Source organism: Temnothorax curvispinosus, unplaced genomic scaffold, assembly GCF_003070985.1.
Source record: "Temnothorax curvispinosus isolate PA1 unplaced genomic scaffold, ASM307098v1 QBEX01013138.1, whole genome shotgun sequence".
Lineage (NCBI taxonomy): Eukaryota > Metazoa > Arthropoda > Insecta > Hymenoptera > Formicidae > Temnothorax > Temnothorax curvispinosus.
The window spans coordinates 1,763,407-1,779,654 of NW_020222918.1; the positions used below are offsets into that span (position 1 = coordinate 1,763,407).

At 33.2% G+C, this 16,248-nt stretch overlaps 1 protein-coding gene across 1 annotated transcript in view; it reads right to left on the reverse strand.

The window, feature by feature from the left end:
• Positions 1–3,358: 3,358 nt before the first annotated feature.
• LOC112463312 overlaps positions 3,359–16,248 on the reverse strand; it is a 28,015-nt gene continuing 15,125 nt past the window's right edge. Inside the window, exons 2-6 of the mRNA XM_025029646.1 lie at positions 12,358–12,465; positions 11,698–11,862; positions 10,612–10,709; positions 6,137–6,299; positions 3,359–5,622 (exon numbers count right to left, since the gene is read on the reverse strand). Coding sequence (XP_024885414.1) covers positions 5,378–5,622; positions 6,137–6,299; positions 10,612–10,709; positions 11,698–11,862; positions 12,358–12,465 — 779 coding nt within the window. The 3' untranslated portion in view covers positions 3,359–5,377. The remainder of the gene's footprint in view (positions 5,623–6,136; positions 6,300–10,611; positions 10,710–11,697; positions 11,863–12,357; positions 12,466–16,248) is intronic.

A 16,248-nucleotide genomic window follows, 5' to 3' on the forward strand; every position in this document is an offset into this window, starting at 1 on the left:
CAGATCGCAGATAATAAGTTAAAAGTATATGTATTATATGTATTCTACATATAGATTTAGATCGGGATTTGCGCCGAAAGTTTTAATTCGACAACTAATTTCGAATCTCGATTCGATATTGCATAATCGCAGATCGCAGATAATAAGTTAAAAGTATATGTATTATATGTATTCTATATGTATTATTATACGTCGAATTATTATACGATCATTCTATTATAATGTTTTGCTATCTCCGAAAAAAGAATTCATTTACCATTCTTCATTCGATGACACATATTAATCAAATTATATCACTTTCGCTTTGTACATACACACGATCTCGAATTTCGATTCGATAAATGGGACAGTCACTGCCGATCAGGCGTGGCCTGGAAAAGTGTTCCTTAATACGTTTCTCATCATCTCGCGAGATCGCACGATATGGTATCGCGAGATATCTGTTGGTTCCTAGACTAGTGCCGTCCTCGTGTTCGCGAAGGATCTCCGTGACGAAATGCGCATTCTCGTTTCACGACGGGGTCGACAGGGTTTTATCGACCCTTCGGTCGGACGGACCTTGACAAAGTTAAATAACAGGTACTCGAAAGGACAAGAAAATTGGCGTGAAAATATACATAGAACATTATCTTACCTCTCTCGATAGAAACATTAATTTTTGTGAGCTTGGTGTCAGCCTGAAAATTATTATCTTCACTATATATCTGTACTTATACATGAAGGCACATGATGGCACCTGATGATAGCGGTGAGAAATTTGAAATTTATTCGTCTTTTCTAATTTGTCTTCTCTAGGACATAATTATTATCGTAAATTGTCGTGAGAGACGCATGCGTTAGATTATATTATCAGTGTCGTTAAGTTTTCTTTTCCAGTGTCTGTAAGTTAATAAATAAAAGTTAATTTTTTTACAACTGCGTTGTCTTATTCCAATCAACCTTATTGTAAATCAAACCCACTTGATAGACAAGATTCGCTTATTGTGTAATCGATGAGAAATACATCCTGCAAAAAATAAAAAAATCTACAACAATGATAAAAGTCATGTATGCGTTTTATTGAAACTCGTTCATTATCCAATTTCTTATGTGCCGTGCTTGACAAGCACTTAAATAGCACGCCTACACAATCAATATTAATAATGCAATATATTGTGCTAATAATATTTTAATGTAGATATTTAATATTTGTTCGACATATCAACACGATATAAATACATCATCATTAAATGACCAATACTACTGCGTAATATAACATATACTGTATAATAATATCGATCGTGTAGAGTTACTTTATATCACGTTATCAATAATATCATTGAATACGTACGAACTTTACAAAAACAGCTGACTTAACAAATAGATATAGGTGCAAATGTGACAAATATATCATTCGCATTAGAAAATGTGAACGGATATCTGCGTATAGTATATATGTACATTATATATGATTACACATTATTGACCGGCTCACTATCTAAAAATTTAAATAATAGAAGTTAACTATTAACATTATCTAGTATAAATGATAACGAGGAAACGAAATGTCACAACAATCTTGTGGGATGACGGAAACAATGCATTCGCAGTGGTAATTTTGCACCAGCACAAAACAGGTATTTTAAAATAATTTTTTTTCTAATTTAACCATTCAATCTATAGATTTCATTTTATTCATTTATCAAAAATTGACAATAAACGTTACATGAGCTACTTCTTCTTAAAAGATAGAAAAATGTATCTTAATATTGTTTTTTAAGTGATTAGATTTATTATACAACTACTCTATCCAAATCAAATAGTAGATCACATGTAGTTAGATAGCTGATTCTTAAAGGGAAGATATGACTTTTGTATCATCATAGTGTCTCAAAGAGTTAGCGGCAAGTTGGATATTTTGTTCCTTCATTATAATTATATAATTATTGTGATAGAACATAATCAAATTGGAAATTGCTTTTATTTTAATACAAAAATTATCTTTGCCACACAGTAATTTTAATTATTGCGATATGATTGCGATCGGGTATACTGGAACAAATAATCCGGTGGTACCTTTTACAAAGGTTTCGATAAAAAAGCGTATTGCGTACTTAGGGAGCCGCGACTGATCTCGCTACGTTCGACTTACCAGATAAACTTATAACTTAACTTCTAATTTGATTAATTTCGCATGCGTACGACCTTTTGTGAGGGCCGCATAATAAATTAAATTTTGCATATATGAACAAACATTCATTTAGGAAAACATCTCGATGGATTTATAAGACTATATCTTAAAAATGATGATAATTCGTGACACGAACATTTTAACGAGGCCGGCTCTCGAACAGTGTCATATAAATATTTGTGTAAAAATAAAGATACGCTGATTGTACAATAACAATAATTATAATAGAAAGAAATTATAAGCGATAAAATATAATAATACTATTCGGATGGAAAAAAAAAACAAATGTGTATCTCGATCTTCACGACACGAGACACGCAAATAATAACACACTTCTCTCTATCTCTCTATAAATCAATCAATCAATCTCTCTCTTTAATATATATATAATACAGATAGATAGATAGATAGATAGATAGATATACAGATATATATGTATGTAATATATCTATATTATATTAAAACAACCACTATATAAAATATAAATATTTTATATATTTATATATCTCTTTTTCTCTTGCCGTTTCCACAGCTAGCTGCCTACGTAGGGCTGGACGGATGCAATGCTCTGTTATGTAATTTCACTTTTCTCTCGCGATGAGAAAAAATAAAACTATTACTAAAACTAATAATATAAAAGAAAAAACATAAAAATATAAAAGGAGAAAAAAGAAAGAAAACATATCACGCATCTTGCGACTTTCGATCACGGCACTCCGTTAAGCCGAATAATGATAATCAACGATTAACTATTAAGTTACATTTAGAATGAAAATTATGTTCTTTAGAATATAAAGGAGCTTGAAGAAAAGAGCTCAAGAAAAAAGCTTGATTTTTGCAATTTTATCCATTTTAAAATTCAATTCATTGTAACACGTAAAGTGTTATTGATTTTACATTATAATTAGCGTTAACCGACATTGATGCAACTGACCTTTATCAATCAATTAATTAAACTAAAGTATATTACGCAACTTAAAAATTCAATAATAAATAAATCAAATAATACAATTTTCAAAATACATAACAGTGTTTACGTAATACACGCCGCGCGCGTGTGATGTATCATAAATATTACTTTAATAAAACACGCGTTCAGCAAAACAATGATAAATGAACATTAATGCTAAATATTATAAAGTACTTGATTGGACGGAAAACTGTTAATAATGCTAACAATAATATATAATTATACCATTAATATTTATATATTAGATCAAAAAAATCTTTAATGAGTCAATTATAAAATTCGGTAACGGTTCATTGCCGTGCAGTATGTCTTACTTACGTAAAAATTTATATATATTACACACACATATACACACACACACACACACACATATTTCTTAACAATTTTTTTCACTCTATCCTTTAAGCTTTCAAAAGTATAGAAATATTTTAATGCATTATCGTTATTAATATTCGAATTTTAGTTAGATGTATGGTACCCAGAGTACGGTGACATTAAAAAGTAGTTGTAACTATTACTCCGATTTTAAGTATGTGTATATGTAACAAATATAGAGATCCCTTACTATAAAACTTTCAACTTAATTTATCCATTTTAATGTTGACAATGTTTAAACTCTGACATATTAAAAGTCGCGCTAAATGATGATAGCAAAGGTCATTTATTGCATTAAAAATTTTTGTCGATTACGTAATCAAAAATACTTCTTCAGCAACGTAACTAAAATAATCATGTTTTATCACAAGCAAAATAATGTATGTTTTCATAATAAAATAATTGGAAATTTAATTCCATTTAAAGACTCTTGATACATGGTTAACAAATCTCTCGATGTAAAAAAAAAATGGAAAATAGAGAACAGACTCGTGATTATACAATACGTGACAAATTCTGTATTATTTTTTGTGCATAAACTTTCACAAAAAAGTAATAATTTTTAAAAATTATTATCAACAGCTCGTTATAAGTTTTGTTTTTTGGCATGTAAAATTACTTAGTAAGGCAAAAGAGTAAGATGGATTAATATAGAGCATTAAGATATGGAATACAGTCTTTGTTTCATAAATCAGCAATAAAATAAATTAATTTTTGCTAGAAGAATATTTTTTCCCTATTTTTATTTTGTAAAATTTATATTTCTATCGTAATGTACTTTAGTATTGAAATCGATTTTTGCTTGGTTACTATAAATTTATACGAGTGACTTGTAATGACAGATATTTCAGACATTTATCAACATTTGAATTAATGTCGACTTTATTAATTTAATCTCAAGTATTTATTTATGGGATTATGCAATTGATACTCTGATATCCTGTGCAATATGTCCTGCAAATTTTATTATTCGACACTTCGTAAAATTTATAAAATTACGCGCATGGTATTAAATTAGAATGTTTATCACTTACACACACAAACACACATACACATACACCACACACACACACGTGCGCGCGCATACTATTTTACGTTATGTAATGCTTTCTTAACTTTCTTTATATTTTAAATGTTGCGTTCAGAACGACTCATCATATTTATAACAATCGTAATTTTTTTTTGTTTTCTTCAACATATGTATAATATATTTTTCTATTTTTTAGTCCATCCTATACTCTCCCGTCAATACTTTTTATAGTTTATTTGCATTCTATTAGTCCATTTACGAATGTATGTCGTATAAATATATTGTAGAAAAATTGGAAAAATCCTAATACTTATAACAAGTCACCATTATAATCGCGCATTTGATCTGAATTTGTTTGATATTTAACTCAGGTAGCTTCAGAGAGTTCCGGCGATTATCGATCTCGTAACATAAATTTATTTACATTCTGTTATCGTAACAATATGCCACGCTCGCGAACGACTTACAGACAAAGTTCGCGCTTTTGGAGCTCATTTAAAAGTCTCATTATCGAAATCACGGATGACGTCATCGACGAAAAACTTTCATGCTTCATCGGCTGTGGTGAAACAGCAAAGATCGTTCGATACGGACTTGATCTTTGATCGCGCTTTCGCCGGATGAACGATAGTAATATTGGAGACCACCTACCGTTAATGGAACCTACCGTTAATGCACGTGAAACTACTTCGAGTAGACGTCTTGTCATCGCCATTCGATTTCTTGTCGATCGCAACAGCCTGAAATGACGACGACGACGGTGTTGTAATCACGTAGCAAACTCTCACGATGACAACGTGTCAAAGGAGCGTCGCGCGTCACGTCGCGTTGGCTAAACTTCCGTGGAATGCGTCTGTATTCGCACTTTCTTCTGCGAGCCGTTCCTCGATAAGGTCGGGCTGTGTGCCGAGAAGCCAGGATTATGAATGCCAAGGGGTTTCGGCTTCTTCAGGGAGCTCCTAAGGGGCGAAGCTGTACTAGCCACGCTACCGGAAGTCGCTACCGATGCCGTCGATCCGTTTCCGGCCCCGCCGACGTACGGCTTGCCGCTGGCGTCTGTCATCGAGATCGTACCACCTGCGATGAAATAAAATTAATGCCGCGATTACTTTTCGCTCCTTTTCATTCTTGATCCCGCTTATGTCGAAAAACTTTTATACCTTTATATTAGAAATGTTATCATACAATGTAATCGAACTATTATATGTACGTATGACAGATATGACGTAACACAGATTACAGATATCTATATAACGTAAGTACATACATAGCAGCGATCTGCAGATCGCGATAGAATACTATCAATATAATATACAAAGATGTATCGTAAAAGCTTGACAACTGACATATGCCAACAAAAGAACAATACAACACATATGCAAACAACATTTTTGTTATATGTACATACATGTACTTACGCAATTTATATATTGTACAGATTGCATCTTAAAAAATTTGACTGACACCACTATGGCTTTTACCCTTCCACATAAATATAATATTATATTTGAGAAACTAAACTTAATCGGGAAATTTGGTCGGTTGTGGATTTTGGGAAATTGGACCACTAACTTTTCCAGTTCGAGCTTACCGTTCGTGGGTTGGTGATATTCCCGATATCCTGGATTATTTATAGTGGCTCCACGGGGATCCGTGACGACCCTAATCTTGGTTGGGTCGCCACCTCTTCGAGCGTAAATACCCTCGTAAACAGCAGAGACCAGTACGCCAAAGTTCAAGGCGATAGCAACTAACTGGAATAATAAATAAAAACGTTCTATCTAAAAGTGCTTTGATCAAAATTCGATCGTGCAAAGCTACGTACAACGTAAAAAATATCGCGATCGCATCTTCTCTTACAATTAGTATATCTCACAATGTCACAATTCTTCTTGCCCATTTCATACGTTTCTCGTCTATTAAATTATGAAAAACATAACAATTACATTTGCAAACAATAATTTAGAAATATCCTATATGTACTTTTGTAATATATCGAGATCTGCATGAAAATTAGCATATGTATAAAAAAGGTATTTATTGTTAAAAATAAGTAAATTTTGACATACTCATAATCTATAACGTATTCGTATTAGAGTATATGATTTTAATGCGTAATATGTTGACCATGAAATAAATGAATTTTTGAACATACTGACAATCGCTTGTAAAATCGTTCTGTTTGCAATTATACATATATTTAATATTATACTGATTGGACAAGTACAACAGATATGAAATAAAGAAGCAAAACTCTGCGCTTTTAAAACACATTGTTGAAAAATGAAAGACATGAATTTAATTGCTTTTACCACTCGTATAATAGGTATGGTAAACTTACACTGATACGCGCGATAACAACAAAATTAATTCACTAAGAAGTCTATTACGTCTACAGATATTTTATTCTGCGACAAAGATTCATTCGTATTAGATTGTTTGGTCTGAAATAAGATAATGTATAATGTATCTATTCGAAAATGAAATATAAATAAAGTCACAAACGTGCTCGAGATGTGAACTTTACGTACGCGACCCAACATTACGGACAACACGTGATTATTTTTCCGAGAATCGCACATTTATTATTTATTAGTTTTTTCGCACTAATTGGCTTGCAGAGGCCAATTACCCGAAACACCGTCCGTTACAATCCGCTGTTCTAATTTGGCGCAAATATCTCCATATTCTCCATGTACTACCGATTCCATCGAAATACCGATTCACAATCGAGACTTGGCTATAATACATGTCGCAATGCCGTAGTCCCTTATCATCTCACAATCAGAAAAAAATGATTTTACACCATGCATCCTATCTCTATCGTCGAGCACAAACAAATGTCTTTCTCTTTCTCTTCTCTCGTCGTTCGGTCGTTCCTTCTTACACGGCGAGCGAATAACTATAAAGAGGCTAGGCTGGCTAGGGAGATCCTCATCGCGCGTATACTATATACTATCGATACGAGGAGAAGAAGCATCATCCGTAGGTGGTGATCGACTGGGTGGATGGATGGTGGAAGGAGTGCGCGAGGAAGGGGAGACAATTTAATTAGGGCTAACAAAGAAGCCGCGCGCGCGCCATTATCGTTCCGTCGCTATAATTAATCTAGTAGTCGTCCGGTGTTTGCCTCCTTTCTTTTTGTCCTCCTTGGGGACGAGCATCGCGACGAGCTTCTCTCTCCGGTTTCTCCCCTATACCGCGAGAGACCTGATAAAAGAGAACGCAAGCAACCACTATGCTCACATCGTCCATGTTATCTACCACCCCTTTTCGATTTATCAATAAGGCAATGGTTATTTTCCCTATGGGTCATGTCCCGTCGCGTTGGACGAGTTTCTTTCGCGTCAAAGTACAAGTGACAAGTAGAACCACCAAATACACCGAGAGAAAACAATAAGTCGTGGAAAAATGAAAATGAAAACTTGAAATACTTAAAAAACTTGCTTAATAATGTAGAGAGATTGTATAGGCAACAGAAACTCCATTTCACGCGGATGAGCATGCTGCATCGTTTGCATTGCACTTACACGACAAACGACAAACGACGTGAGGACTTTTACAGAGCGTTTTCATCTCACGTTATTTAATTAGCAGCATGTAGAATAAATTGTAGAATATTAGTTAATGTATAATTGAAATAATTTTGTGTGATTTGCATCGTAAGAAAAGTCCACCAGATACAGCAGCTGATTATGTGCATCGCTTAAATTGCTTATTTCAGCGATCTTTTTACGCGGCATTTCTATCCGCAAATTATTTCGATATAACTTGGTTTTAAAGAAGTTAACTTGAGATTATTATTTCTCGATTATAAATTTTTTAATATAGAATTGCTTTTTTTCATTGGTAAAATTATCAAGTTATCATAAATTTAAATTTATAACAAAAGCTTCGTCATTTTCATTTATACATATTTTGCATTAAATATTATTATATCGCGTAATGTCACTAATATGATACTGGGGAAGCGAAATACTGGGAAAACGAATACATTAACTCGATTGAATTTCCTTGAGTAACGACATTACCTTGCCTTGTTTTTGCTTATTCATTCTGTCCAATTCAATTTCGTCCTTGGCCCCTTTCAAGAGACTCTGTTTCCTTTTATTCATTATTGTGTATTTTCGACGATAAAATATCAGCATACCATCGTATCTAACACAATGATAAAACGATCTCTATGTTAAAGAAAAACTTATCGCAAGCCAAATAATGTACTGTACAGTGACCAATCAATCAGAGATAGTGTGCTTCATCTTTTTTAGCATTTTTAGAAATTACTCATAAAAAATATGAGTAATGATTAATACACAAAACTGATCAAATGTATTATCTACGTATTATTTACACAACAATTATCTACGAGCTGAAGAAAGTAATTAAACATAACCATCGGGGCTTCGAATAGCAGAAAGTCCCGTTCACACTCTAACTTGTGTGCCACGCTCCACGCTAAAAGGCTGAATATGACGAACTAGGAAACAAAAGAAATTCACTTCGCGCAAAACTGAGAACGAGGACAACACGGCGAGTTCATTAACGATCGAGACCGAAACACTCACTGCGGGCCCGCCAATGTCGGCTCATTGTTTTAAAAGTTATCTATGAGTCGTAACTATGTGTCGCTCCGACACATACTAAGTCGCAATCGGTGGGGAGACAGAAACAGAGGCTTAAAGAAACACCTGAGTCCAGTTCACGATCAGGTGGTTTCTAAGCTTAAGCTTAATTCTCCGGTCACATATACGTTTCTCGGCCGATTGACAATTCACTGGCACACCAGCGGAAATATATAGCAATATACTATTTAATTGTATATAGAGTTATCTGGATATATCGTTCACATTCCTTTACCTCTTTTAATCTTTTTGTATAACATTTTGTATCACCAAGACCAAGTACAGCAGACGCGAGTAAGTTCAGAATGATCTACCTTAGTATATTCGTAGCATATTTCAATCAAGTTGAATTCCCACAGAAAACAGCAAAAAGAAATCTGCGAAGTCTTGGCAAAGATTATCTCTTGCCAAGACTTTGCAGATTTCCTTTTGCTGTAAAAGAGAATATAATCTTTCTTTCTCTCTCTCAACAAGTTCAGCATGCAAGAAAAAATACATTCGTAATCATTAAAAGTATTAAAATATTAACTAAGAATAAGAAATATGTGAAAATTATGAAGGAAATCTGTACGTGACATCTTGAAAATATCTTGAATATAGGGATTACGTACAATATTAGTGTATCTGATAAATATTCTCCAGATCAACCGTTCTATCATGTCGGATATATCTCAGGAATATATATATGAAAGAGAGAGAGAGAGAGAGAGAGAGAGAGAGAGAGAGAAAAGATATAAGAATCTAGTTATTTCGAAAGTGCATATTACTGCAAGTTGACTAATCTAGAGTTTTTGGATTTACATTCTTTCACTGCTTACATATAGGATAATCATCCCGTAAAAAATTATAATAACGAGTTGAGTATTTCCTTAACAAAATCTGAAGCTTTATTGTATTGCAAAGTACCGGACTGCAAAAACTGCGAGTGTTTGATCCGCATTGGCAAACACCCATAAACTGCCTTGTCTTGTGATAAGAACAAATTTCCAAAGTGCGTTGGCGACGTTATCGTTTCAGTTTCATAAAAAACGTGACGTTCTTTCACATTCAACCACCGTCATCGTCGCCACGTCGCGTTCTCTGTGGTCAATATACAATTTAAATTACTATTTATGGCCAACGAAAAACGCAATTTATTTCTTGATGAGTCTGTACATCCGTATTCAAATCAGTTTAACAGAGTCAGATTAAGTTTTATGCGAGAAAATGCATTTTATTAACAGAGACTTATAAATTTTGAGTTTTTGCATGTAATGGAGATATTTCTATTTAATTAACAGTTTGCAGAATTTTAGCAACATCGTTTAGTAATAATATTAGGTTAATTAGAAAGTTTGTTTTAAAAGAGAAAGTTTCTTGTCCATGCAGTCAAAGAATACATAAAATTGAAGGGAAAAAAAATATATATATCTAACAAAGATTTTGTCGTGCCAATATACTTTACCTGCATGTAAAAAGCTTCTCCTCTTGTGATGACAAAGCTATTGGCTCGATCATCCGTTTGCAGAGCAAAAAGGCTGGCCGCCACAATCGACAATGCCGCTAAAAAGAGATATTAAACAAATTGATTTATAAAATATTTGAATTCCATATAATTTTATATTTTAATATGTAATTTTATTGTGTAGTTTCAATGTGTAATTATATAATACAATTTATTATTGTTGGATATTAGAAATGGATATAAAACTATATGAATAAAAAATTCGAACGCGTTGGTTGGCTTAATATATATTATACGTATATCTCCAATATTCCCCTAACTTACATGCGAAGTCATTGCGAAGTCAATGCAATGAAAAAGATTATAGGTACTATCGTGGCATCGTAATATGTTGCTTTACTGTAATACAATCTCCCATAGACATTTGATGCCTCGTATAAGGGCTCGTAAATAGGCCAGTAAGTAGACGAGCGCGAGCAAATGGTAATTCTAATATACGTCCGCATTATTGCAAAATTACGTGGAACGCACTGATGAAAAGAACTTTTAATGCCTTGCACGTGATTCGGATTCTTTGTACACATACATCACATGTCAAAGTTTTAGCTCATAATAACACAATTATGCAATAAGTACTATATACTATATACCATAAACACGCAACAGATGTAAATGCGCAATATCTCAGACATATATATGTTTCAATAATAATAGTAGTTTTAATTGATAGAATACTTAAAATAATAGTAATTTTCCCCGCTATTCACAATTTAATTACTGAAGTAAAACTAATATATTTGTCTGATACGTTGTTATGTAAATAATATGTTAAATTTCTTTCCAAATATTGTAATATTTATATATACATATATATCTATATATATACACAGTCTTTCATATACTATCTACTACTTCACAATTTTAAATGTATTTACTTTATTTTATTTCTCTGTAAAATAAATATAATTTTGTTTGATTAAATATTGTTTTATACTGCTTGTTAAGCAGATAATTGGAACCGTTTAAAAATCTCTCTCTCTCTCTCTTCATTTAAATTAATATATTAGAACATTGATTTGTACTCACTTGCCAATGTAGCGAGGGCAACTTTGCCTATTAGGGCAGTACTGTACGAAATTACAACCCGTTTCGCGGAGGAGGCCATCGCTAATTGAAGCACAGCCAAAGCGACCACAATCGCCAAAAGAACAGACGCGGCAGCGGCGGCTAATCCCGCTACCCACACAGCCACTGGAAATAAAGAAAGAATTCCATGGTAATTCTATTGCATCCCAATGTAATTTCGGACTCGCATTGAGCTTTCTTGCCGTGGGAATTTTTAGCGCTGCATAATCCCGTGACTCCACCTCTTTTATACGCTACGTTTTTCGTAATAACGTAACGAGAAAATGATAGAAGAATAGAAACGAAACGGGAAAATAATTAATCGCAAGATTTTTATTAATGTTAAACGAGTTAAACGAATCACGCATTATACATGACTTTTTATAATAAGTATTCAAGAAGCAAAATAAAACTATCGTCGTAACCATTCATCACGGAGGTAAAACGTAAATAATCCTTGCTCAATTTAAGATTACTTAATATTAAAACTATTTGATTCGCCAACGTTTCATCTAATTCTTAATTTGATTAATTACGGTCAAAAACCATAATATATTCCACACATTTAAATGCATAGGAAAGGTTGAAAAAAGTATATAAATACGTTATAATAAAACTCACACACTGGTTGGAACCTGGAGACGCTTTGGCCGCACCACTCACGTCCATAAAGAAGGAGTTTACATTGTCTCCATGGTCCGAAGTAACCCTTCTCCGCGGCAGTGCCAGCTGTAACAACATAAATGGGAAAAATCGAATATGATGAAAATTTTCTTTTCTTTTCTTTACCGGCAAATACGCTGGTAAAAAAGCTGCGCGATTCCATTTGAACACGATCTTGTTAACAATTAATAAAATAGTGTGACCTTTATCGGTCTTAATTCTTAAAATGCATAATTTAATACAGCTAAATTAGCTATTTGATCCGGCCAATCGACCGCCATCTGTTGCGAGTTGTAAATTATAGAGAAACTAGTTTGTCGAATTAATATATAATCATATGTTCTACGTGAAAATAGAAGAGAAATATAAACATAGATATATATATAAAAAATATCAATTGATGTATAATAAACATAAATAATAATGAAAATAATATATAATATGTATATGTATGTAAATTAGTTATAATAACTTATTAAAAATTACAATTTTCAAATGCGAATCAATTAACTCGTTCCTTATTTCAATTTTTAATAGTAGAGAAAAATGTTAACTATAGAGAATTTCCATTGGTGATTAAATTCATATAAAATAAACAATAATTCTAAAATATCAGCATATATATTTGTTATTCAAAATGTAAAAAGTACTTTCCGCAAAAGCGTAGCTTTCGGTCATTTATTATCAATAGTCCTAACATCGTCACGACGGCTGACGGCTGGCTGGCGCTGGCGCGTCCAGTTGGCCGCGCAATTTTCGAATTCCTTCTTTCCGCGAGCCCTTACGTCAATCACGTCATTCGTAGAGGAGTAGAGACGTCGCGTGTAATGTGTCGAGACTCGAGAGCAGATCGTAGCTTACAATTTCCTCACGTTATTCTTTTATCGTGATGTAACAAAACGCGGGTCGAGAGTACCGAGTACCGAGACTATCGGAGTGCAACAAATGTAAAGCGCCACGATACGCGTGTAACGCGATCGTCATAAGCGTATACCGGAGCCGGCGGAGGCACACCGCCCGGGCACTGACTGGTCTTAACCTAAAACACCTCGCGCGGGCCCTACTTGACACTCGGCACACATCGCGCGGCGCGCGGCAGGGATCGCGAAAAAACTCGACATAATCGCTAATGAGCGCGACCGCGAACTAATAAGTGCGCGATCGCGATTGATCGTAAATCGTAATTAACTGAATCTTCGCGTAAATGAGTATTATGTTATGTGAGTGCTATATCAACTATATGAAGAAGCCACAACGGAGAGAGAAGCAGGAGGAAGTCGCATCGTAGCGGAGCGATCGTGATTAAGGTGAGACTAGTTTGTCACTTATTTATTACTCGTTAGCTGCGGAATTAATCGTTTGTCGTTTGTCTTCGCGATGTCGTTTGTTTACATGATACATTTTGTATGTATCTGCCACATTTTGCATCATTATATCCATAATATAATGTGTGTTTATTATTTTCTCCTAACGTATTTAAGATTTATGATTATTGGATTATTTATATAAAAATTGAAAACTTGTACTTATCAAATATTATAAAAGTTTATGCTATACGAAAAAAATTTTTTTCAAAATTTTTTTCTAACTATTTTATTACAAACATCTGCTTGTATAGATGAAGAAAAAGTTTCATGCAAGTAATAATCATTTAAAAAAATACAATATATCAATTAATTTAAGACTTCTGTAATTTGAGATACCTATGTGGTATTTTACAGATTAACGCGCGCGCTCTTCCAAGTTTTCCAAGTCCGCCAAGTCTGCCAACATCGTGTACCGGTGAGTCTAGAATTACATGTTTCGGAGAATATTTTGCGTCGATATAGACGCACAGACGCATAAACGCTCGTGCAAGCGACGGCCTCAATAATTATTTGGCGGTGCATATCTAACGACGCGACGCATTCAAAAGTCGCCTAATGCACTTTGAAAGGCTTGATGCATGTTTTCAAGCGGAAAGAATATTAATGCGCTTTTGTTGTAATTGACGGCGTTTCGCGATTCCTCGCACTGCTAGAGGCACACAGAAATTTTACACACAACTGTGCTGAAAAAAATTATATTTGTATTCTTGATTTTGGTTTAATCGTTGTTAATTTGGAGATAAAGAATATTTATATAAAAAAGGACGCGCGACCCTAAATACAATTCGCTCTTTGGACCATTCTCGTATAATACATTTACGTAATACATTTATATGCGCGCAATAAGCGCGCATCTCGGTACATTCGCGACACAGCAGATGCAACAACATCACCTCTGCAAAATTAGGCGAACATGTTTTGTTTCATTAGCCTCGTAAGAGAAAATGCATTATAATATTGTTATTATTTGTCGCATTCATATACCATGCCTGTCACAGCTGTTTCTTTAATAAAATCACGATTTATGTATAAAATAATCAAGTAAAAAACATATGTTAATGTACTTATGCATTTAAATGAAAAAATTTATATTTCTTATTTATTTATTATTGAAAATTCAATTTATCATTGAATAATAATTCAAAGTTAAAAATATAAATATTCATCTACTGGTCCTTAAGAAAATTTATACGTATAAATACATATTTTTTCAATGCAAATATTTTTATCATGAAAATCTTGCACCTCTATGCCTTGACAACGCTTAAGAAAACTATACCGTTATACTGTCATTATAGCGAGCTTTCAAACATTATATTTAGCGTTTTTATTTATATGCAAAAAAATATAAAAATGGATTAAATAGGACGTATCTCTATACACATTTCTTCCATAAAGTTGGAAAAATTTAATTAAAACGACATCTTTTAACATCTACCTATATACCGTGAGGCACGCGTAATTTTTTATATTGTTTTCCATATCATTTTATATTGAAATGTAATGCCCGTAAAGGTAGAAATGTCTTCATATCTCTCATAAAGTCCATGTTTTTTTCCAATACAAAACATTTAAGAATCGTATATGCAATAATAAATTAATATCAACCGTTATATATCTAAAAATATTGGGATCAATTGGGATAGAATTGTAAATATCAATGAGACATATACTCATGTATAATATGGAATCAATTGCCGTTTTTCATTCTATATTGCAAAATGTATAATATGAAGCATAACAATTAATATATTAATCTATAAAAAGATTTCGAACGAATCACAATTCAAAGATTACCTTCTGTATTATATGTATTACCAGAGATTTGACTCTTATTCGTAACATCTTTCTAAAAGAAATAAAAACTGAATTTTAACGAAAATATAAATATTAAATATTAAATTTGAATAGATTATTTTTTATCTTGTTTGGCGCATAGTTGCTTCATCTCGTATACTATTTTAATAGCGCATGCTCAAGAGACAAACCAGTTTGCGTAAAATCCATAACTATTGAAAGAGCATATGCAAAAAATATATTTGTAACGAATTCTCTTGCGTGACAAGAATATATGTATAATTTCGATCCGTTTATCTCGATGTTCTCAAACACTAGCATGGTGATAGGAGTTAACGATCCATGAATAAGATCAAACACAAAATTGTATGGGATAATTTTAAGACGAATTTAAAAGTACAAAGATTACAATGGAGCTTCTTAATTTGTCTTACTTTTACAACGCGTTATGTTATGCAACAGAATCGGGAGTGCATCAACGTACCTTGTGTCGATATATATAGGTTTGCGATTCCGTGCTGCAATTTCTTATGTCTACAAAAACGCACTTCATTCATCTGCATTCGCCACACTTGGATATTACCTTTCTTCGCGGTATCTTTACTGCACTGAAGTAATAGGTTTCTTAGAAAAAAAGACAATATCCCCACACAAAAGATATATCGAATTACAAATAGCTATTATT